The 20,068-nt window shown below is 39.6% G+C and overlaps 1 protein-coding gene across 13 annotated transcripts in view; it reads left to right on the plus strand.

Annotated features, from left to right (window-relative positions):
• Positions 1-17,104, plus strand: part of LOC131254511 (coatomer subunit beta'-1-like) — a 56,715-nt gene extending 39,611 nt beyond the window's left edge. Inside the window, exons 18-27 of one of the 13 annotated variants that reach the window (XR_009175701.1) lie at positions 3,998-4,112; positions 4,253-4,324; positions 4,977-5,173; positions 5,281-5,374; positions 5,827-5,933; positions 6,742-6,874; positions 10,637-10,748; positions 12,791-12,846; positions 13,868-14,001; positions 16,862-17,104. Coding sequence is in view for 2 of the 13 variants with exons in the window: in XM_058255385.1 (XP_058111368.1) it covers positions 3,998-4,112; positions 4,253-4,324; positions 4,977-5,173; positions 5,281-5,374; positions 5,827-5,933; positions 6,742-6,874; positions 10,637-10,780 (862 nt within the window). In the remaining 11 variants the exon portion in view is untranslated. Of the gene's footprint in view, positions 1-3,997; positions 4,113-4,252; positions 4,325-4,976; positions 5,174-5,280; positions 5,375-5,826; positions 5,934-6,741; positions 6,875-10,636; positions 10,825-12,790; positions 12,847-13,867; positions 14,002-16,861 lie in introns of all 13 variants that reach the window. The other 12 variants (XR_009175707.1, XR_009175646.1, XR_009175658.1 and 9 more) reach the window with 12 other exon arrangements.
• The last annotated feature ends 2,964 nt before the right edge of the window (positions 17,105-20,068 follow it).

Below are 20,068 nucleotides of genomic sequence, written 5' to 3' on the forward strand. Positions count from 1 at the left end.
CTCCAGAATTTCCTTTCAACTACAGCTGATGAAGCAGCAGTTAATGAGCAGATGATTGTGCATCTCCAAGTCAGTGTCACAAAGATTATAGTCAGCAGAGTTGATGATGTTCCTCTTCATTAGATAATTCTAGTCTTTAGTCTTCCATGCATAATGAACTAAGAAGTAATGGAATTCCTGGAATGTGTCCTACAAACCAAATCAGGGGGGTCCAGCTGATGATCTTGAAATAAAGCATGGCAAACTTTATAGAGAATAAATCATGACATTCAGTAGTCTAATCTATCTCAACAGGAACATCTAATATGGTCAGGTTCAGTGTTTTAGTTGTCGGCGAAAATATCGAATCATTGCCGGTAATTTCGCTATCACTGGTTCAGTGAAACCAAAAACCCCCAAATTTTCGAGTCTCTACCGGATAATGGCAAGATTTCGTTGAATTTTTTTCGATTTTCCGATAAATTGGTGAAATTGTTGACATTTTCAGTGATTATCGGGGACAATCGTGTGTAGATATCCTGCATAAATACTGGAAAATCCAAAAAAAGAAAAAACAAAATACCTTTTTTCTTTTGTATATGTTTGAGAGAATAAATTTCGGCACCTTCCAAGGAGTTTCGGAAGATCCTCGATGGTTGGATTGTGGATTGACAATTCTGGTCTTTACAAGGTCTGAAATAAACTCAAAAGTCTTCAAGTATGGTAATGAATTTCAAGGATTTCAGCGAGCTTTTCATCATCTTGCTGAGATTTTCCAACAAAAATTCCTCCGATCCCGGAATGAATCGGTGTTGAAGATGGTTTTGAAGGGGGTCTTCGGGTTAAAAAGGAAAAGGGTTTCTGTTTTCTTTTGTTTACCGATGCTTCAGGGTTTTAAAGCAACTAGGTTATCTTTGTTTCTTTCTTTTTATTTATTTATTTATTTATTTTTGTAATACAGACACAACTTAAGTTGCGAGATGCGACAACTCTATGGTGCCCACCTCAATGCATGCTTCGTATATCTACGCCATCCATTTGTTTTTCCATGTCATTTTAGGGCATAGGACGAAAATCGAAGCATATCCAGATCTTAGGTGGACCACACCATAAGAAATAGTAATCATTAAACACCCACCATTAAGAACTTCCTAGGTCCACTATAATGTTTATTTCCCATCCAAGTTGTTCATGAGGTCATGCAGACCCAGATGAAGGGAAAACAAAAATATCAACTTGATCCAAAACTTGCAGCCCACTAAAAGTTGTTAACGGTCATTGACCACTATTTCTTGTGGTGTAGTCAATGGTCCACCAAAGAGTTGGATTTGCTTAATTTTTGGGCCCATGACCTAAAACGACCTGACAAAATGAATTGGTGGCATATATACAACACACATTAAGGTGGGCCACATGGCCAGGTTCCGTCCCACCTACATTGCTGGAAACACGGAAGAAAGCCCAAAAGTCTTTCGGAGGAACTTCCTGCGAAGGGGTTGTGGGGCCCATTGTGATGTTTGTCAGAAATCCACCCCATCTATCTATTTTGCCGGATCATGTTAGGACATGGGCCCAAAAATGAAGTAGATCCAAAACTCAAGGGGGCTGCACGATAGGAAAAAAATGGGTAGGGAAATGCCTTCTATTGATGCCTCCCTAGGCTCTATTGTGATATTTATATGCCATTAATACCGTTTATAAGGTCATTCCTATTGCGATGAACTGAAAATAAAAAATATTAGCCTAATGGCCCAGATCAGAAAATTTTTATGGCCTCACAAATGTTTCAATGGTGGATGTTCAATTCTCTCTGTTTCCTATCATGTAGCTCACTTGAGTTTTGGATCTACCTCATTTTTGGGCCCATGTCCTAAAATGATCTAGAAAAACAGATGTACGGGGTGGATTTCTCACAAGCATGACGGTGGGCCCCACCTAGCTTCTTAAAGTCAGGTAATCCGTGTCTTTTGTGTTAAGCACAACCTGGCTGCAACCCCGGAAACAATGATGTTGATGTGACCTTGACCGTAGGGCCCACCTTGATGAATGCATTGTATATCCACATCATCCATCTGCATGGTCTAAAAAATAAAGCAGATACAAATTTCAAGTGGACCACACCATTGATTATTGACCATTAAAAACTTTTGTAGGCCACAAGTTTTGGATCAATCTGACATTTTTTTTTCCTTTTATCTAGATTTGTGTGTCTTTATCAACAGGTTGGATGGTCAATAAACATAATAGTGGACCCTAGGATGTTTTTGATGGTGGGCATTCAATGACCATTATTTCCTGTGGTGGTCCACTTGAAATTTGCATATGCTTCATTTTTGGATCATGCCCTGTAATAACCTAGCAAAATAGATGGACGGCATGGATTACAATGCATACACTCCTATGGTCAGGGTGTCACCCACATCGCTGGTTCCAAGGTTGCAACCAAGTCGTATCAGGATCCAGAGATGTTGTTGCACCTTGACTGTGTGGCCCACCATTGAAAACTTCTTGGGGCCTACATAAGTTTTGGATCAAGCTGATGTGTTTGCCCTTCATCCATGTCTGTGTGACCTTATGAATAGGTTGGATATCAAATAAACATCATAGTAGGCCCTATGTAGGTTTCAACGGTGGGTGTCATTATTTCCACTGCTTACTGTGGTGTGGTCCACTTGAGCTTTGGATCTGCCTCATTTTTGGGCTCCTGCCTAAAATGATCCGGCAAAATGGATGGACGGCCCAGATAAAACACATACATCTTGGTGGGGGCCACAGTGTTTTACCACATACACACGGTGAACTTCGTTTTTTGAGTCAGGACCTACCAGAGATGTCGATCTTACATGTGACTTCCCACCAATTTTACCATTGTAAGTAATAAATGCTAATTTCGGTCAAATCACAATTAATCATAGCAAATCAAACAGGCCCTAAGATAAGTCAGTCACGCAGCTGTAATGAGGAGTAAAACGGAAGACTTGTATTTGATTGGAAGTCACCCTCGCTTTTGTAAAGAGAACAGAGCAATTGATCTCTTTGCACCAGCAAGACACGGAGAAAATGATCAAAATCATAGTTAGATTGATCTCCAACATGGACTACATGCTTATATCTTGAAAAGTTTTTTTAAAGTGGAATGCTGTCATAGGTTCAGCATATGAAAACAGCATGTCATCCGTGAAAAACAAATAACATGCAGAAGCATCATCTTAGAGAAGAGAGTCCTGATCAGGCTGTTGCTGTTGAACTTCTTTATGATGGCAGAGAACATCTCCAGGATTATGTTAAAAAGAGGAGAAGAAAAAGGATCACCATGACACAACCCCTGCATCTGGGAAATACCCACATGGAGTACCATTTATGCAAATAGAGAAGGGTCCATGATACAAACAGCAACTCACCCAATCAATTGTGTATGGAATTTGAAGGATTCCAAAGCTGATAGCAGGAAGTCCCACCGGATGTATTCAAAAGCTTTCTTAAATGATATCCATCTTGTGCGACACACACATAAGCTCCACTTTTGCTCAACTCCACCACAGTTGTTGGAGTAGACTCTATGTGATCTGAGTCTTTAATGATATCCATCTTGTACATCCAATAGCAGTAATAATAGGGTTAATGGTAATAACAACCATCATCTAAGCCTATTCCAATTAATTGGGGTTGGCTGCATGAACCCGTTCAGCTACAATAGCAGTAATAACAACAACAACAATAATAATAGTGGTAATAGTAATAACAACCATCATCTAACCCCATTCCACTCTATCAAGGGATTCTCACACAAATCCTGTTTCTCATGAATCCTGACATCCAATAATAATAATAAAAAAATATTATGAGGCATGATAGTTTTATATTTTATGGTATTTGGTGACAGTGGCATTTTTTTTTCTTTTTGAAGTGTACTTTTTTTTGTTTGTTGCACCGAAGTTAAGATTTACCATGAATTCACCCTTTTCTGAACATTGTTACGAGTTCTGATGCACCTGGGAATTTCTGTTTTACTTGCCAGTGTCGCCCGCTTCTTGGAATCTCGAGGTATGCTGGAGGACGCACTGGAAGTAGCTACAGATCCCAACTATAGATTTGATCTAGCCGTACAGCTTGGGAAACTAGAGGTTGCGAAGGTATATTTCTGTTCTTCAAGTTCATACAGAGGGATTCATTTGAGCAGTGTTGCTTGAGCTTCACTCAGTTCCACTCAAACGCACCTGCTCTTTTAGTCATTTTGTTCCTGTTTATGGACACTGAACTTAACTCCCCACAGGCAATCGCTGTTGAAGTACAAAGTGAATCAAAATGGAAGCAGTTAGGAGAGTTGGCTATGTCTACTGGAAAGGTATTTCTTTTTTACTTTTGATGTTCCTGGTGTCTTCTTGCATACCGGTAGATCAGTGGATGGTGTGTGTCCAAGTCTGCTACATGCGGAAGTGTTGTTTTGAGTTTTGGTGCTCATAATTCTGATTTTACCTGGGGTACAGAAATGCAGAGTGCTTCTGTCAGAAAATTAAGAAATAGACTATTTTTATTAATGAGTTGTTAAATGTCCTTGCCTTGATGCCTTTCAGAGTGAGGGAGGGCAGAGAGGGGTGTCTGAAAATTAAGAAATAGACTATTTTTATTGAGTTCTCAACGCTTCAGAGAGGGAGAGAGGTCCTTGGGTTGATGAGTTAAGCCAATTTAGTTGTACTGAAACTCTCTTGGCTAAACTGACCTGCTGAGATGAGAAATGTTGCATTGGTAGGTCTATCTACACAATCCAATTGGCATTTGCCCAAACATGCCAGTTTGTTGGCTTCATGCATTTTAATCGTGGTCTATTTTCCTGTGGGGTCTTGGATCTACTCCCAGATTCTAACCATGGAGTCAGTTGCTTGTATGGTAACTTTGTTGCCTATTCTGTTAATCATTTTGAATATTCATACTCACCAAACTCCATGTTTCACAGGATATTTAAGAGCTTTTGACCTAGAATGCATTTCTTGCTGCAGTTAGAAATGGCCGAGGAATGCTTAATGCATGCCATGGACTTGAGTGGCCTGTTGCTTCTGTATTCTGCTCTTGGTGATTCTGAAGGAATATCAAAACTTGCATCTCTTGCTAAAGAGCAAGGGAAGAATAACGTTGCCTTCCTTTGCCTATTCATGCTAGGTAAATTGGAGGAGTGTCTCCAACTATTGGTAGAGAGGTAAATATTTGGATCCTTCTATCTACCATAAGTCATGAATTTTTTGTTATTTTCCTTAAACATCGATATGATTGTTCTTATTATACCACTGTTGCATTCTTTCACAGCAATCGGATACCAGAGGCTGCTTTGATGGCACGATCTTACCTTCCAAGCAAGGTTTCTGAGATTGTAGCAATTTGGAGAAACAACCTCAATAAGGTTCCTTGTTTTTGTGTTCCTTTCATTGAACCAGTTTGGGCTTTGGAGTTGCAGAAACAGTAGAGGGCCCATAAAAAAATTGCGGAAATAATAAAACGGTTTCTTGCTTCATGCAGTTTGTTTTTTCTCTTACAGTGTAGTTAAGGCGCTAGGCACACTCAAGATGCACCTGCCCCTGTATTGCCCAAAATGCCCAGGCACACACTTGGAGATTTCAGGCACAATTTTTTAATTCATATAGATTTAATATTTAAGTATTTATAGATATAAGGTGATTTTTTGTACCTAGGTGTGCGCCTGGGTTGCCTTTACTACATTGCTATCCTCTTTATGAATACTATTTTATCATTTTCTTCAATTTCATCCCTTGGTTCCTCCTGACCTGCAGCTGGGAATTGAAAAAGAGACTGTTTTCTTCTTGACTTGAGAATGCCATTTGTCTTTGTTATTAGGTTAACCAAAAAGCTGCTGAGTCTTTGGCGGATCCTGAAGAGTACCCTAATTTGTTTGAGGACTGGCAAATTGCTCTTGCCGTTGAGTCTAATCTTTCACAGAAAAGGTACTTCTCATGTGGTTCCATCTTTCGTCACAGTTCTCTCTCTTGCTTTTGGATTTACCTTACTAGTATACTTGGGCATGATTTTGCCTGAATGACTGCAGTCCCCAAGCACTACACAATCTTGTCAACTTTCTCATTGTTTGGGAACTTAAACGAATTGCTTGCAAAACTCACAGATTGAGAGTCAAATGCACGGGAAACCATTAAAAAAATTTATACAAGAGTTAGCTGGTTCATTCATATCGCGAAGTTGCCTGGAGCTGACAATGACCAGAATATGACCAGGTTGAATGATAGTCGTTGGATCCTTTATTTAAACTGCGCAAGTGACACAGGACTATCTTAAACAATCTGAGGTTCTACCTATAAAGTCAAACACCTAAATTCAATATCCCAAACAAATTGTCCAGGAGTGTTAGCTTTTATCTTCTACAGTATAACAATCCGACATAATTTGTAGCTATAGAGTTTTTCAACCAAAATAGTCACTTAAAAGCACCCTAAATAGCTATGCTAGTGACAAAGTTGATGTCAGTGGCCTCGACAAACTATATTCCATTTCCATCAATCATGGATCAACTGATGTCATTGTGGACACTTAAATTGTAGTGTGTCAGTCAATCAGGATAAAGTTAGATTTGTTTTGAACTTTTCTAAAAGATTTTGGTTATCCACCTGTCTTTAGCATCATGCATTCTATTTTCTGTTAATAATATGTGGATGTGTTGTAGTTACGTTCGTAGATCTCTCTTGAGGAATTTATGGATCGATTAGTTATGAACTTATGATTTGTTTACTGCTGGAATAGGGGTTCCTATCCTCCTGCTGAGGAATATTTAAGCTATGCTGAGAAAGCCAACATCAATCTTGTAGAAGCATTCAAAAGCATGCAAGTTGATGAGGATGAAACACCCCTTGAAAACGGAGAAGCCCATCATGAGGTACACCATACTACTGTTTTTCCACTGTTACACATTAGTACAAATATGGAATTGTTTGAAATTGGATTCTTTAAAGTAGGGAGAAGAACCAGTATATCTCTAACTATGTCTCTGTTTATTTATTTCCCTGATACCAGCAAGTGAATGTCCCTTTAAAATGATAATCATGTTAAATTTTGTGTGGTCAACTTCCATATCTTTCATCAGATAATAAAAGTGTACTTCTAAAGTCGGTTTTAGTTCCAGTATGTGATGGATATCACTGATTCTTTCGCTAGAGAGAAATAATCGGTCTTTCAACAATCTCTGCAAGGAAGCTGAGGGTTTGGAGGTGGGTTTATGGTGTACCAATGAGTGGTCCTACCATTCTAATGTGTAGCCTCACGTTCTTTTGGGTTTTGGGGGGTGCCTTGCCGGTTCTTTTGGTTTTCCTGTGAGATCTGCTAGGGGTGGGGTGTTTAGTTTCTTTCCATTGAATAGTGTTCTGAGGATCGGGCGGCTGGGTTCGTATAGTTTTTTTCAGTTTTTTTTTTTCCTTCTGTTCGTTCTCTATTTTTGTTGTGTTTCCTTTTTGGCTTTAATAATAATAATTTCATCTTTCAAAAAAGAAAAAGATATCACTGATTCTTTGAAAACACAATCATTTTTGCTAGTGTCCTTGCTACCACGCATGTCCCTCCCTCCCTTCTGGGATCATTTGTTTCAGAGCCTGCTGCTAAGTCTTACTAGTGTCCTTGCTACCACGCATGTCCCTCCCTCCCTTCTGGGATCATTTGTTTCAGAGCCTGCTGCTAAGTCTTACTAGTGTCCTTGCTACCACATGTCCAGGTTCATGAAATCCAAGTCACTCATCAGGTGGTGTCCACCATGCTGATTCCTGGACACACTGATCCTTTCATCCTGTGCACCACATGCAATAAAGGGCTCCCTCCCTCTCTCCTGGGATCATTTGTTTCAGTGCCTGCTGCTACTCCCTCCCTCCTGGAATCATTTGTTTCAGAGCCTGCTCCTAAGTGTTAGTAGTGTCCTTGCTACCACACATGTCCTGGTGCACGAAATCCAAATCAGTCATCAGGCAGGGTCCATCATGCTGATTCATTGACGCGCTGATCCTTTCATCCTGTGCACCACATGCAAAAACAGGTGGCTTAAAAAAATATTGGCCAATGGTCTACATTTTATCCTACTTGTGTATTCCACCAGATGAGCTCATGTGCCTATTTTTAACAATGGAATCTAAGTGGTGGGGAGTGGCTTGGTTCTCATGCTTTGGTATGTGTTGTAGCAAGTTTAGTAACAGGTTGAGCACACTTTGCATTCTCTTTGGTTTATGAATACTACGGGTGTATCCTTTAAATTACATAGACGTGATGTGTGGCCCATGTATGGTGATCTTGACTGTTGATCAGATGGCTCAATGCAGATGGGGAATGCTCCCCAAGAAATCTCCTACTTTGATAGTTCCTCTGTTCCTGACATTTCAATCTTTAGCCTTCTTCTTTTAGATGTAGACAATTTCTGTATATATTCTATATTTTTTGTCGGCCCTTGTTAGTAAACCACCAATCAAAGGGTTAGGATCGTTCAGTTTGGGGAATTTTACACAACCATTTATCTGTGGGGCTCTACATTGAATGGGGAAATGCCCCAAATATCTCCCAAATTGGAAGATCCTAATCGTTCAATCTCTCCTCTCTCTTCTTTTTTTTTTTTTTTTCAATTAAATGTGGACTGTTGCTTTATAAATTTCTTTGAAATCTAGGTGTAGGCCACCAATTGGAAGGTTTTTTAAGTACCAGCACATTCACGGCCCACCCCCCCCCCCCCCCACACACACACACACACACAAAAACTCTCTGTAAGGACCTATTGAAGGTTTAGGATCTTTCACTCCTGGTGATTTTCAGGGAATTCCCCTATCCACTGGGAGGACAATTCGGTCTCCTGTATAAATCGCTTAACCGTGGGACCCACATGTACATCACTGAAAGCATCAGCAAACTGTACAGTTTCGAGGCCTAGGGCTCTATATTTGCTCCCTGTCAGAAGGAAAAGAAAAAAAAAAGCTCGTTTATTTACCTAACATCATTGGTGAACCATGCTAATGTTCACCAGATAGTTGACACATGCTTGTCTATTTAGACCATTCAGTACATGTGATACATATTTGATTGGCTGGAGCCCAAAAATCTCACTAAGAGGTGCATCCTACCACCCGATTAATTGCCTACTTTCTAGTTGTTGGTAGCTGCCCATAAAAGAATTCAATAGCCTTGGGAATTAGGATCATCATGTTGACGTCATTTTTGGAATATGATCCATTACATAAGATATCGGTTTACTGGTCTGGGAGGATCGCAAGTACGGATCATGGGGTAGAGATGGGTACACTATACATTTATGTGGTGCAAGACATCATGCTATTTTTCCTCACATGGTACATGGATATTAAATCTGTACCATCCAATTGATTAAACCATCCAGAATGGTTCACAGCCCTAAAAACCACACATCAGATTACCCTGACTCTTCAATCAATAACCTACCTTTTGCACGCTCAATGAGGGTCTACAAGAAGTCCATTAATGAAGTCTTGAGGCATTTGATAGGTGTGATTTTTGGACTGAGTCTTATCCACAGATGAATTGTCTTATGGTGAATGTTGGCAAAGTTCACTATCATGGTGCATTTATCAGTCATATGACTCATATCTACAAATCATCCTCTTCCACTTCCTATACAAAATGTTTGTGCACTGTAGGACCCCTGTGGGATTGGTGGTGGGCATAGTGTGGCCCACAAATTAAGCCGCTCATATGAGTCTTGTTTGTGTTTCTGTCTCTTCTTCTCATGTGCATGGCACACGCCTTTCGCTAGTTTATTCTTAATTTTTTGTGGCATCTTTGCTTGTCCTTAAAATTTGGAATTCTTAGCACTCAGGTTTTCTATGCTCCTGATGTGATCTAGAGCCGTAGTTTTTCTTCTTGCCGTTCTAGAAACAAACAGAAATGCTACAATCCATCTATTAGATCATTTATGGGATCTGCCTCCATTTAGAAGGGTGGCAGGGATATCTTCTCCATACAGAAATGAGGTCATAAACTGGTGCTTTTCTAGACATTGGCATAAATAATAGAAGGCATGGGAAAACCTCGTGACAACAAACACTTATATTTTAAAATTTATGTTAGCAATGTTCATTAATTGGGACTCTCAGAAATCAGTTTTCTGGCTTCAAGTTTGAGTAAAAATTGGAATCTGCTACATTGATCCCTACCATTTTTTCCCTATTTCTTCTATATGCTTGTCCCCTGTCTTTTGCATTGCCAAAATTTTCTCAATTCTCATGCACTTTTGTATCAGTGATCCAAATTTGCAATTATGTTTTCAAACATTTTTCTTGCAAATAGAGAAAATTTGCTGACGTTATTGGAATGAATAATATTCCTAATGTTTGATACAATTTTGAAACTTGTTTTCATAGACTTGTTTTGATGTCAATATTTCTTGCATTGTTGTTTGATCATGAGTTTCTTTCCTTTGTGAAGTATATAATGAAAAAATATATAAATATTACAGGGGGTAGAAGCAAATGGATAATATTGCTAATGTTATTGAAATGGATAATATTCCTAATGTTGATACAATTGTAAAACTTGTTTTTGTAGACTTGTTTTGATGTCAATATTTCTTGCATTGTTGTTTTATCATGATTTTCTTTCCTTTATGAATTATATAATGAAAGATATATAAATATTACAGGTGGTAGAAGCAAATGGCGAAGAGGGTGAAGAAGAGGCTGTCAAGTTGGATGCTGAAGATTCTGCTGATGGCGCTGTCCTTGTTAATGGCAATGAGGCTGATGAAGAGTGGGGTACGAATAACGAAGGAACCCCATCAGCCTAAAAGCAATTGGTTGGGCAAGTGTAAAATTCCAAATTTTGTCTCTGGTGATTAGTTGATTTTCTCTAAAATGTCCCTTTTGCAACTACCATTTTTACCTACTATTATCGATTATCTATCAACCTATCCCCTATTATTATTATTATTATTATTATTATTCTTATTGTTGCTGCTGCTGCTTATATTGTTATTGTTAGTGTCGTCGTCGTCGTCGTCATTGTTGTTACTACTATTATCGCTATTGCTGTTGTTGCTACCACTGGTATTGCTATTACTACTACTACTACTACTATTATTTTCTTATTATTGTTGGTGGTGATGTTTTTGTACTATATCTATGAGGTCAAGTTCTCTATTAGTGGCTAGTAGGCAAGTTCCCTATTATGCACTGAGTTTCTATATCTGAGACCCCATGGTTCGGCAATCCAGACCATTGAGCTTGTGGCACACTTCATCAATGGACCATATTCAAAGAATCTTCTCAATCGGACAACTCTAACATTTCAATTCTCAGCATTCAAATGCATGATTAAGGAGAACAGCACCCACAATCCACATTCAACTGAAAAGTCTGGTCTGTTGGAGATTTGTAGGGCATGATCTGTCCATGATGGAAATTGGATCACTTGCATAGATAAAACAACCATGGGCTCCCATATGTGATCTGGTCCATCTGGGCTGAATGTAATAATTGATGCTTTAGGAACTTTTCAGTTTTAGCTGCAGGGGATTCTCTAGAGTTTTGGTTCTCTTCCAAGATTTTTTTTTTTTTGGGGGGGGCGGGGGGGGGGTTGGGTCTCGCTGCTATGGGGCAGCCTTTGTATTTTTTATTTCCCTGTTTTCTTGTTGCTTTTGTTTTTCGTTTGTGTTTCTTTGTCTGTTTTTTATTCTCGTTGTTGTTGCTTTTTCAATAAAATTATCAACTTCAAAAAAAAAAAAAAAAAAACTTCTCTATTAGATACTAATAGAGAGATCAGTCTCTTATTGGTGGGATCAATGAGGCCTTGTTGATCAAGCCCCCAACCTTCAGAGGTGGGTCCCTTTGTTTCCGTCATTGGCAGCCCTTGCTTGGCACCCTAGTGCTGCAATGTAGAGCTCATTGGATATAATACGATTCAAATCAATTTTAAAATTTTCATTAATTGCTTGTTTTTATGTTCTTCAATAGCTCCCCCCCCCCCCCCCCCAAACATAAATTAATCAATAAATTAATAAAATTTGGTTATATTTACCAGATCATGGGGCAAATTTGGGTTCTTTAGGGTGCTGAATTCAAGATGCATCATGCACATGATTTCTGGGGTATGAATTGCAGTCAAACCTAATTGCTATGAAAATCATTGAGATTTTTTGGTTGGATAATATTTCGTCTTTCTGTATTTATGACTTGTGATATGGGGTTATTTTTAAAGGTCCCATTTGGGGTTATGTTGTTCAATTCTTTTCCTTTAAATTTAGGTCTGTTTCTTTGGTTCAGTACAGGCAGTGTTTTTCATGGTGACTCGAGCTTGCATTTCTTTTGCATGGAAACGATCAAATAAGTCATTAGAGACATCTCTATGGGAACTGCCTGACAACCTACCTTGCACAGTACAAGTGGCAGCAGATGGTGGATCGTGATTGTCCGTCAGCAGGGCCTTGCTTTGTATGGTCTGCTTTCCAAAACCGCTTTGATTAGATGACTTTAGTCCTCACTATTACCCACTTCTCTCAATTGGATGTTGACTTTTAACCACGGTTTTTTTGAACTGTCATTCTAAGGGCACTGGTTCAAAGTTATTTCTTTTAACCATGGTCCATTGACAGAATACAGTTGGGTCGCATTAGATGCAGTGATGTTCACGATCCCCTTTATCACATGTACAGCGGAAGGTTGGTTGTATGGGACTTGCGATCTAGTGGATTATTTCCTCCTTGCATGGGTGGTTTTTCTTGAGGCATAGTATCTAATATACCCATCCATTTGAGTCTAATCACATCTTTTTTTTCCTTTTTTTTTTGCTGAGCTGGCAGTGCTTGCGCCACGACATTAGGTGTCACCAAGATAGCCAATTCCAGCAGTCATACAGGTGAGCCCCTCCTATTACTGATTGGATGAAGCAATAACCCATTGAGAAAATAAAGGGGTTTTCTATCCCCGCAGGCACCCTTACAGAAGCAGACATGCCAACCTGGCAAGTGTCTGGAACATCTGAGTGATTAGGTGGTCCCCACCATGAAGATGACCATGTGAAAAGTTCAGCTTAGTCCAATCAACCGGTGCACAATGTGTTTGTCCAGAGTGGTCCGTTGGCATAATTATGGAACGATCCATTCTTTTTCCTACCTAGCTAATAAGTGGACCTGCCATGTAACTTGCATGGTCATTCATCGCCCACATGCTTGCCAGGTTGGCACAGGTGCTGTGTGAAGGTGCACGTGGAGGTGTAGGGGTGGAAACGCCTTGGGCAGGCCCACAGGTTTCAGGAGACAGCCCAATACAGGTCAGTATTGCACCTGTAACTGAGGCCTTTGGGTCTGTACAGACATTCATATGAAGCCCAGTTAACAAATGTGCTGACCCGAGGCTTAAGGGCCTGTTTGGTAGAAAGCTTAAATATGAGTCCATCTCACTATAGGTAATTGCAGTTATGTATTAGAGATTATATTACTTTTTGGAATGGACTAAAAATAATCTTGATAACCAACAATAATGATCTCTAATACATGACTATAGTTAACGAAAATGAGATGAACTCATTTTCAGGCGTCTGCCAAACAGGACAACCTTAGGTTTTGGAAAACTTCTACAAGGCCCTAGGCTAACAGATTTGTTAATGACATTACTGGACGGGCTTGGGCTGTGGCCTGGTCATAGCCCCTCGTCTCCCCAGTTGCAGTACATGTGGAGCAAGCAAACCTCTACCAAAGAACTGATTTTCTTCTGATTGAGGAAAAACCTTACAGAGTGCAGTGCACTTATTTAATCATCTGGCGCACTGTACTTGGGGCTGTAACGAGGCCTAGACTTGGTTTAGGCCTGAATTTTGTACTGGTTGGTTTATGCCTATCGAGCTGGCCCAGTTCAAAATTGTGATTTTGCCTAGCCAGGTCCCAGCCCATTGGCAGCCCTGAACTGTACTCAGAGGTGGACACACAAAACAATCTTCTTTGATGCCGACCATTCTGCAGGGGGATGGGATTAGAAGAATCTTCCCACTGAATTGCATGCTTTCCCACTTTAGGTATTGTTGACCCTTGTGAATATTCATTTCCATGGCTTACATTGGTCGGTGATGCTATTGGACTGTTAACAGCCAATCAGGGAGACCTTTCAATCCACAACGGGTCTCACCCAATGAGACGCGGTGTCACATTTGAGAATGACAAGGACGAATGATTGAATTGGCGTGCTTGTATATTACCACTTAAAAATTAAATAGCCACACTTCCATGCCCATAGTTAGCAAAACAGCGTACGGCGAGAAAAAACTGTATGGGAAATGTTTGTGTTTAATTTGATCTTGTGTACTTCCATGCATGCCTGTAGTAAAACGCTGTAACAGTCACCGTCATAACGGACAATATGGGGGCATAACGGTTGAAATTTTATTTTATTTGCCCAAAAATTTCTGAAAAAAATATCTTAAAAATTCAAAATAATGTGAATGTTCCACTCTTTGGTGAGAGCATTGTACTAGGCTGTCTGGTGAATTTATGAACATAGTTGTCTCTAATGTTTACGTATTACAATCAAGCATTAGAGCTAGAAATTGGAAAAAATAGGGTCCCGAGCTCCTATTCGCTCAAATCGCTTCAATCTACGGTTTTGATCCTAAAAACTATTGTAGTAAGAGTGGTCAAAATCTGCTGTAGAATGATATAGGAGAGTTTTTGGAATGAGAAAAAATGAAAAATGGATTCAAATAGAAAAAAAGAAAGTGGTTGTTTTTCGATGGGTACGTAACAGTTGATATGGTCCCAAAAAACCAACTGCCCCGTTTCACCCCGTATCGCGTAACAATCACGATCGATACCTATACATATCAGCCTTTAGAACCATGTATCATAGCAGATACAGAACACCTTGGTCTCGATTATTAAAAACATGATAAAAATTTTGGTGAAAAAACACATGCGAAAAATTTGGGTTAATTTAGTTTGGATTCTAAAGTAGTATGAAGTAGTAAATAAATAAAAATAAAAATAATTATATTTATATATATATATATATATATATATATATATATATAAACCGGCTATCTGTGTGGATGTCTCTATATCATGGTGTTCCGTATCCGTTACAATGCGCCCGTAAAGGCCGATACGTTTATGTAACGGCCATGACCGTTATGCGATACGAGGGTGAAATTGGGCGGTTTGTTTTTCGGGACCATATCGGCTGTTACAGTAGCCGTAAAGGCTATTATGGGGTATAACGACCATTACAGTAGCCGTAAAGGCCGTTACGAGGTATAACGACCGTTACTCCTGTGACGCTCAAAAACCAACCACTTTTTTATTTATATTTAAATTTATTTTTCTCATTTTTTTTACTTTTCTCATTCCAAAACTCTCGTAGATCATTTTATAATAGATTTCGACTACTCATACTATTGTTTTTAAGATTAAAACTGTAAATTGAAGTGATTTGAGTGAATAGAAACTCTAAGGGCCTCTTTTTTTTTTTGAAAAGTAGTATTTATGATTTCTAGTTCTAATGCTTGATTGTGATGTATAAACATTAGAAACATATAATCATGTTCACAAATTTACTAGACAGCTTGAGACAACACTCTCACCAATAAGTGGACCATTACACTACCATAAACATATCAAAAACAAAAAATGAATACATATTTTGAATATTTACATTATTCTGGATTTTCTATATTTTTTTTTTCAGAATTTTTCAGGCAAATATTTTTTTTCCAACCGTTACGAGGGTTATAACAATCGTTACACCCCCTTATTGGCCATTATGCCAGATACCCATATCAGTAATAGTGGTGACTGTTATAGCCACCGTTACCGATACGGAATACACATAGAAAACTTCAATTCTAGTTGTTAGAATTTCTGTGAGGTTTTTACCAAAAAAATCCTAAGGGATTTATATTCTACCAAATAATGCCTGGACAATTAGAAGTTACATATATGTGCTTTTTGAGTGATGAAATTACAAAAGTGCCCTCACTTTTTTTTTTCGTTAAAAAGTAGTGAAAGTCGACTTGTGGGGCTCATGTGACATGTGTATTACATCCAAACCATCCAACGTATGCACCCCACCATGGTGATATCATGGACAAACATCTGGCCGGTAAGATCATCAAAGGGGCTACACTTGAATAAGGATATTCTGAATGGTGTATATTATTTTTTGTATGGATTGGCCCACCTTATGAATGGATCGGCCATATTTTTTTTCATCTGATAATAATACTGGCATACTTCTGTTGGATGGGTTGGAAGTGTGACACTTACCATGTAGGCCCCACAATTCTCGAATCTTCACTTTATTGTAAAGAAAAATAGAGGGCAGTAATGTAATTTCTCCTCTGGAAAAGCACTGCCCGGGTTTCCTTGAGGCATTTTTTGGTAAAATCCAAATCCTGGAGGAATTTTGCTGTAAAAATCCATTTCTTTTATGCATGAACAATAATGTATCCTCAAGTTGAATGCTGTTCTTTGCCTTTCTCAAATCCTTTTCAAGTTATCCTCATATACATCTGTCTGTCTCTGCCAACAAATTTCACATGCACTCAAGTTTATCAATTGGTGGTAACCAATAATCTGTATTTTCAAGATTCTCCCTAATTTTTTTTTAATAAAACGTGTTTTTTACTGAAGAAAATGTGGTTAATTCGTTTTGCGCAAACAAATTAGGCCCGACTTTGAAATATACAGAGTCTCAAATATTTTACCAATTATACTATTTTTCTTTTTAATATGGAGTCCAAAATGGAGTTCTGCTAGTCCATGCCTTCTTATGACATGGTGAATGGAAGGGGGATGTTTGGCCAGCGCACATGCTTTATCCACCTAATCTTGCCTACTGGTTATTTTATCTTCTTCTCTTTTTTTTGGTTTTTGTTTTTTAATCAGGTTGATGAGGGAGGACTGAAAGGCGGTGAGAAACCCTGGTTACCCATGGATCTTTGCAGGTGGGGGTTTTTGATCAGGTTGATGAGGGAGGAGTGATAGCTCTACTCCAACATGAACGATCCCTTTCCTTGATTTTGGCGTATATGCTTGGAAGCTTATTCTTTCTGTGTACACCATTAGAACAATTTGATTTGGCTAGGGAACACACCGATCCGTTGGCTATATCTCTCTTCTTTTCTTTTCTTTTCTTTTCTTTTCTTTTCTTTTTAAATATCTTATTCCATAATTTTTGGGCTGCCGTTCTGCTATATTTTAGTTGGGATTGTTAGATAGAGAGGAGAGGCAGGAAAGGGACGTGTTTGTTCAATCATTGGTGACTATGTCAGCAAGATTTCCGGCAGATGAATAGGCAATCAAAAGGAAGGGTGGGAGAATACATATTATATTTTTATCTGTTCTATCCATATAATAAAAATAATTCAGCATTATATCGAATTTTATATTATTTTAATCAATTAAGAAAGAAAGAGAAAAATCGGTAGCAGCTGTTGGCTTTGCGAGTGGGGGTTGGGTGGGTTATAGCTGGCATACGCCCCGGTAGTGGGTTTGGTTGGAAAGAACGCTACCGGGTATATCTAACCAACGAACCTCGTCACGCCTCCAAGCATCTAATCCCTTCCCCAATCATTGCTGCTTCTCCCACGTGCTAAAGTTATAAATTTTTTTATTTTTTATTTTTTAACATAACCTTTTTTTTATATATATAGACAGGGAGTGGTCTCAAGTCCAACTTGGTGGACCACGAACCACCAGTTACGGTCCTCCTGAGTGGTTAATTTCCAGCCTGTTAAGCGCATGCAAAATCATCAGACCTATTTACTCATCAGGTGGGCCACACCATGTAATAATGTATAGTCATTGATAAATGGTAAAATACAACTGTGGGCCCATTTCATGAGTTTTTTCAGCCTATTTTTTCAAGACCGGATCCTCATGATGGGGTTAACCTATTGGTCGGGTTAGATGTCTCACGTATGAAAGGTTGAGGTTATCATCCGTGTGGACTGTAACTTGTTATATTTTCATTTGGACTTGTCATACGCAGTCTGTGATCTCGATCGTCTGTTACACCCAGTTCAATCGTCTTTAGCGACTACAGAGAAGACAGCAAGCCAATGGGACGCTGGCCTGGTCTTCTAAGAACTATCTCGTCTATCTTTTTTTTCTGATAAAAGGTGGTTTGGATCACATCTGATCAACATGATCCTTTCGGAGCAGCTTATAAAGAGTAGACTGGACCTAATGGATGGTTGAGATTGGTGATGCAAATGCCAGTGAGTTTAAATGCAACTATGTCTATGGAAACGTTTACATACACTTGGCCAACCAGATCATTCTCTCCCTCTTTTATTTTATCAGGAATAAGGTTAGTGGCTCCAAGGATTTAAAAAATTTTCTCCGTGAGGCCCCCATAATTTTGGGAATCAAGGTCCTCAAGATTAAGATCTGATGGGCCCTCTCGATGCGTAGCCTGGGAATAGCCGTTAGGTAGATATGGGACCATCGGGTCCAGATGTATTAAATGTCACATGGTTGAACATCTGACCTGTCCATGTAGTGGACCGCATCATGTTGACTCGTTGGCCCAAAAGCAAGCCAATCCACTCACCTCGGCAGAATATGACCGCAAAAAAAAAAAAGGGAACAGCAGAAAATATGGTTTATGGGTTTTAGCATTTGTTTGTTTTGCCAGATGAGTTTCTTGATCTTCCATCTACATGATTTGCACGTTTGGGCCCACTTGATGGACGGCTCTGATGTTATTAACAGACCTATGAGGAAACAAGCGGGCTCGCCTAACCTCAGCCCACATCATAACTTCAATCGGGTATATCTGAGCCGTTCACAATGTGGGCCGAAGCCTGGAGGACACAGTGTAGGGGGGAAACAGTGTCCAATTGTACGATACGTGTCATCTTTGGACGGTCTCTGACAATGGGTGCCCCCATGATTCGAAAATCTAGACCATTAATCCGTCGAATCCCATATGGGACGGAGAATTTCCCAAAAATCTAGAGGAGATTTGAAAGATCCCTTCTCCCAATATCACGGCCGTTTTAAATTCTGGTAACTAAAGTGTCTATATGCAGGCCACATGTGGATATCTTAAGGTTGTCCTATGAAGGATATTTTTAGACAGCCGATCAAGGTAGGCCAACCCAACAGGAAACGGATTGGCTACTCCCCATGGCTGGTGGTCGGTGCTCTGTGGGCCCCACCATGATGTATGTGTTTCATCCTTTCCGTTCATCCATTTTTACAGATCAGTTTATGGCTTGATCCCAAAAATGAGAGGTATATAAATCTCAGGTGGACCACACCACATGAAAACAATAGTGATTGTATATCCATCATTAAAATCCTCCTAAGGCCCACTATACTGTTTATTTGACATCCAATAGGTTGATCAGGTCATACAGTCCCAGATGAAGGGAAAAAACAAAAATCAGCTTGATCCAAAACTTTTATGGCCCCAAAATGTTTCTTAATGGTCGACGCTCATTCAACACTGTTTCCTGTAATGTGGTCCACTTAAGATTGGGATATACCTCATTTTTGGTCTCGTACCGTAAAATGATCTGTAAAAATAGATGGACAGCATGGATGAAAAACATACATCATAGTGGGGCCTACGGAGCACCGACCACCAGCCATTGGCTGGTGTCAGGGGGAGTAGCCAATCCGTTTCAACCCAACATGGGTCCATCTGGTAGAATTGAATACCACAGTACACAGTACATTGATGTGGGTCGTAGCCTCGTGCACTACCACATCTGCCTGATGTGATGGATACTCCTCTCTCTCTCTTCCCACGCGTACCAACCTCCAATGTGTGAACAATCTGGGTCGTTGATCCTTTGGGTCTTGAGGCTTTTGTTATCTCGCCTGGATCGTTGGACAACTGGATGAGGCAAGATCGTCTAAAGACGGGTGTCAAACGTGTGGGCCCCACCACCATGATGTATTTGTTTTATCCACGCTGTCCATCCGTTTTGCTAGCTCATTTTAGGGCGTGAGCCCAAATATGAGGCAGATCCGGATCTCAAGTGGACCACAGCACAGGATACAGTGGGGATTGAATGTTCACCGTTGAAAACTTCCTACGACCCACCGAAATACTTATTTTCCATCCAACCTGTTCATAAA

Source organism: Magnolia sinica, chromosome 1 (genome assembly GCF_029962835.1).
Source record: "Magnolia sinica isolate HGM2019 chromosome 1, MsV1, whole genome shotgun sequence".
NCBI classification, from domain to species: Eukaryota; Viridiplantae; Streptophyta; class Magnoliopsida; order Magnoliales; family Magnoliaceae; genus Magnolia; species Magnolia sinica.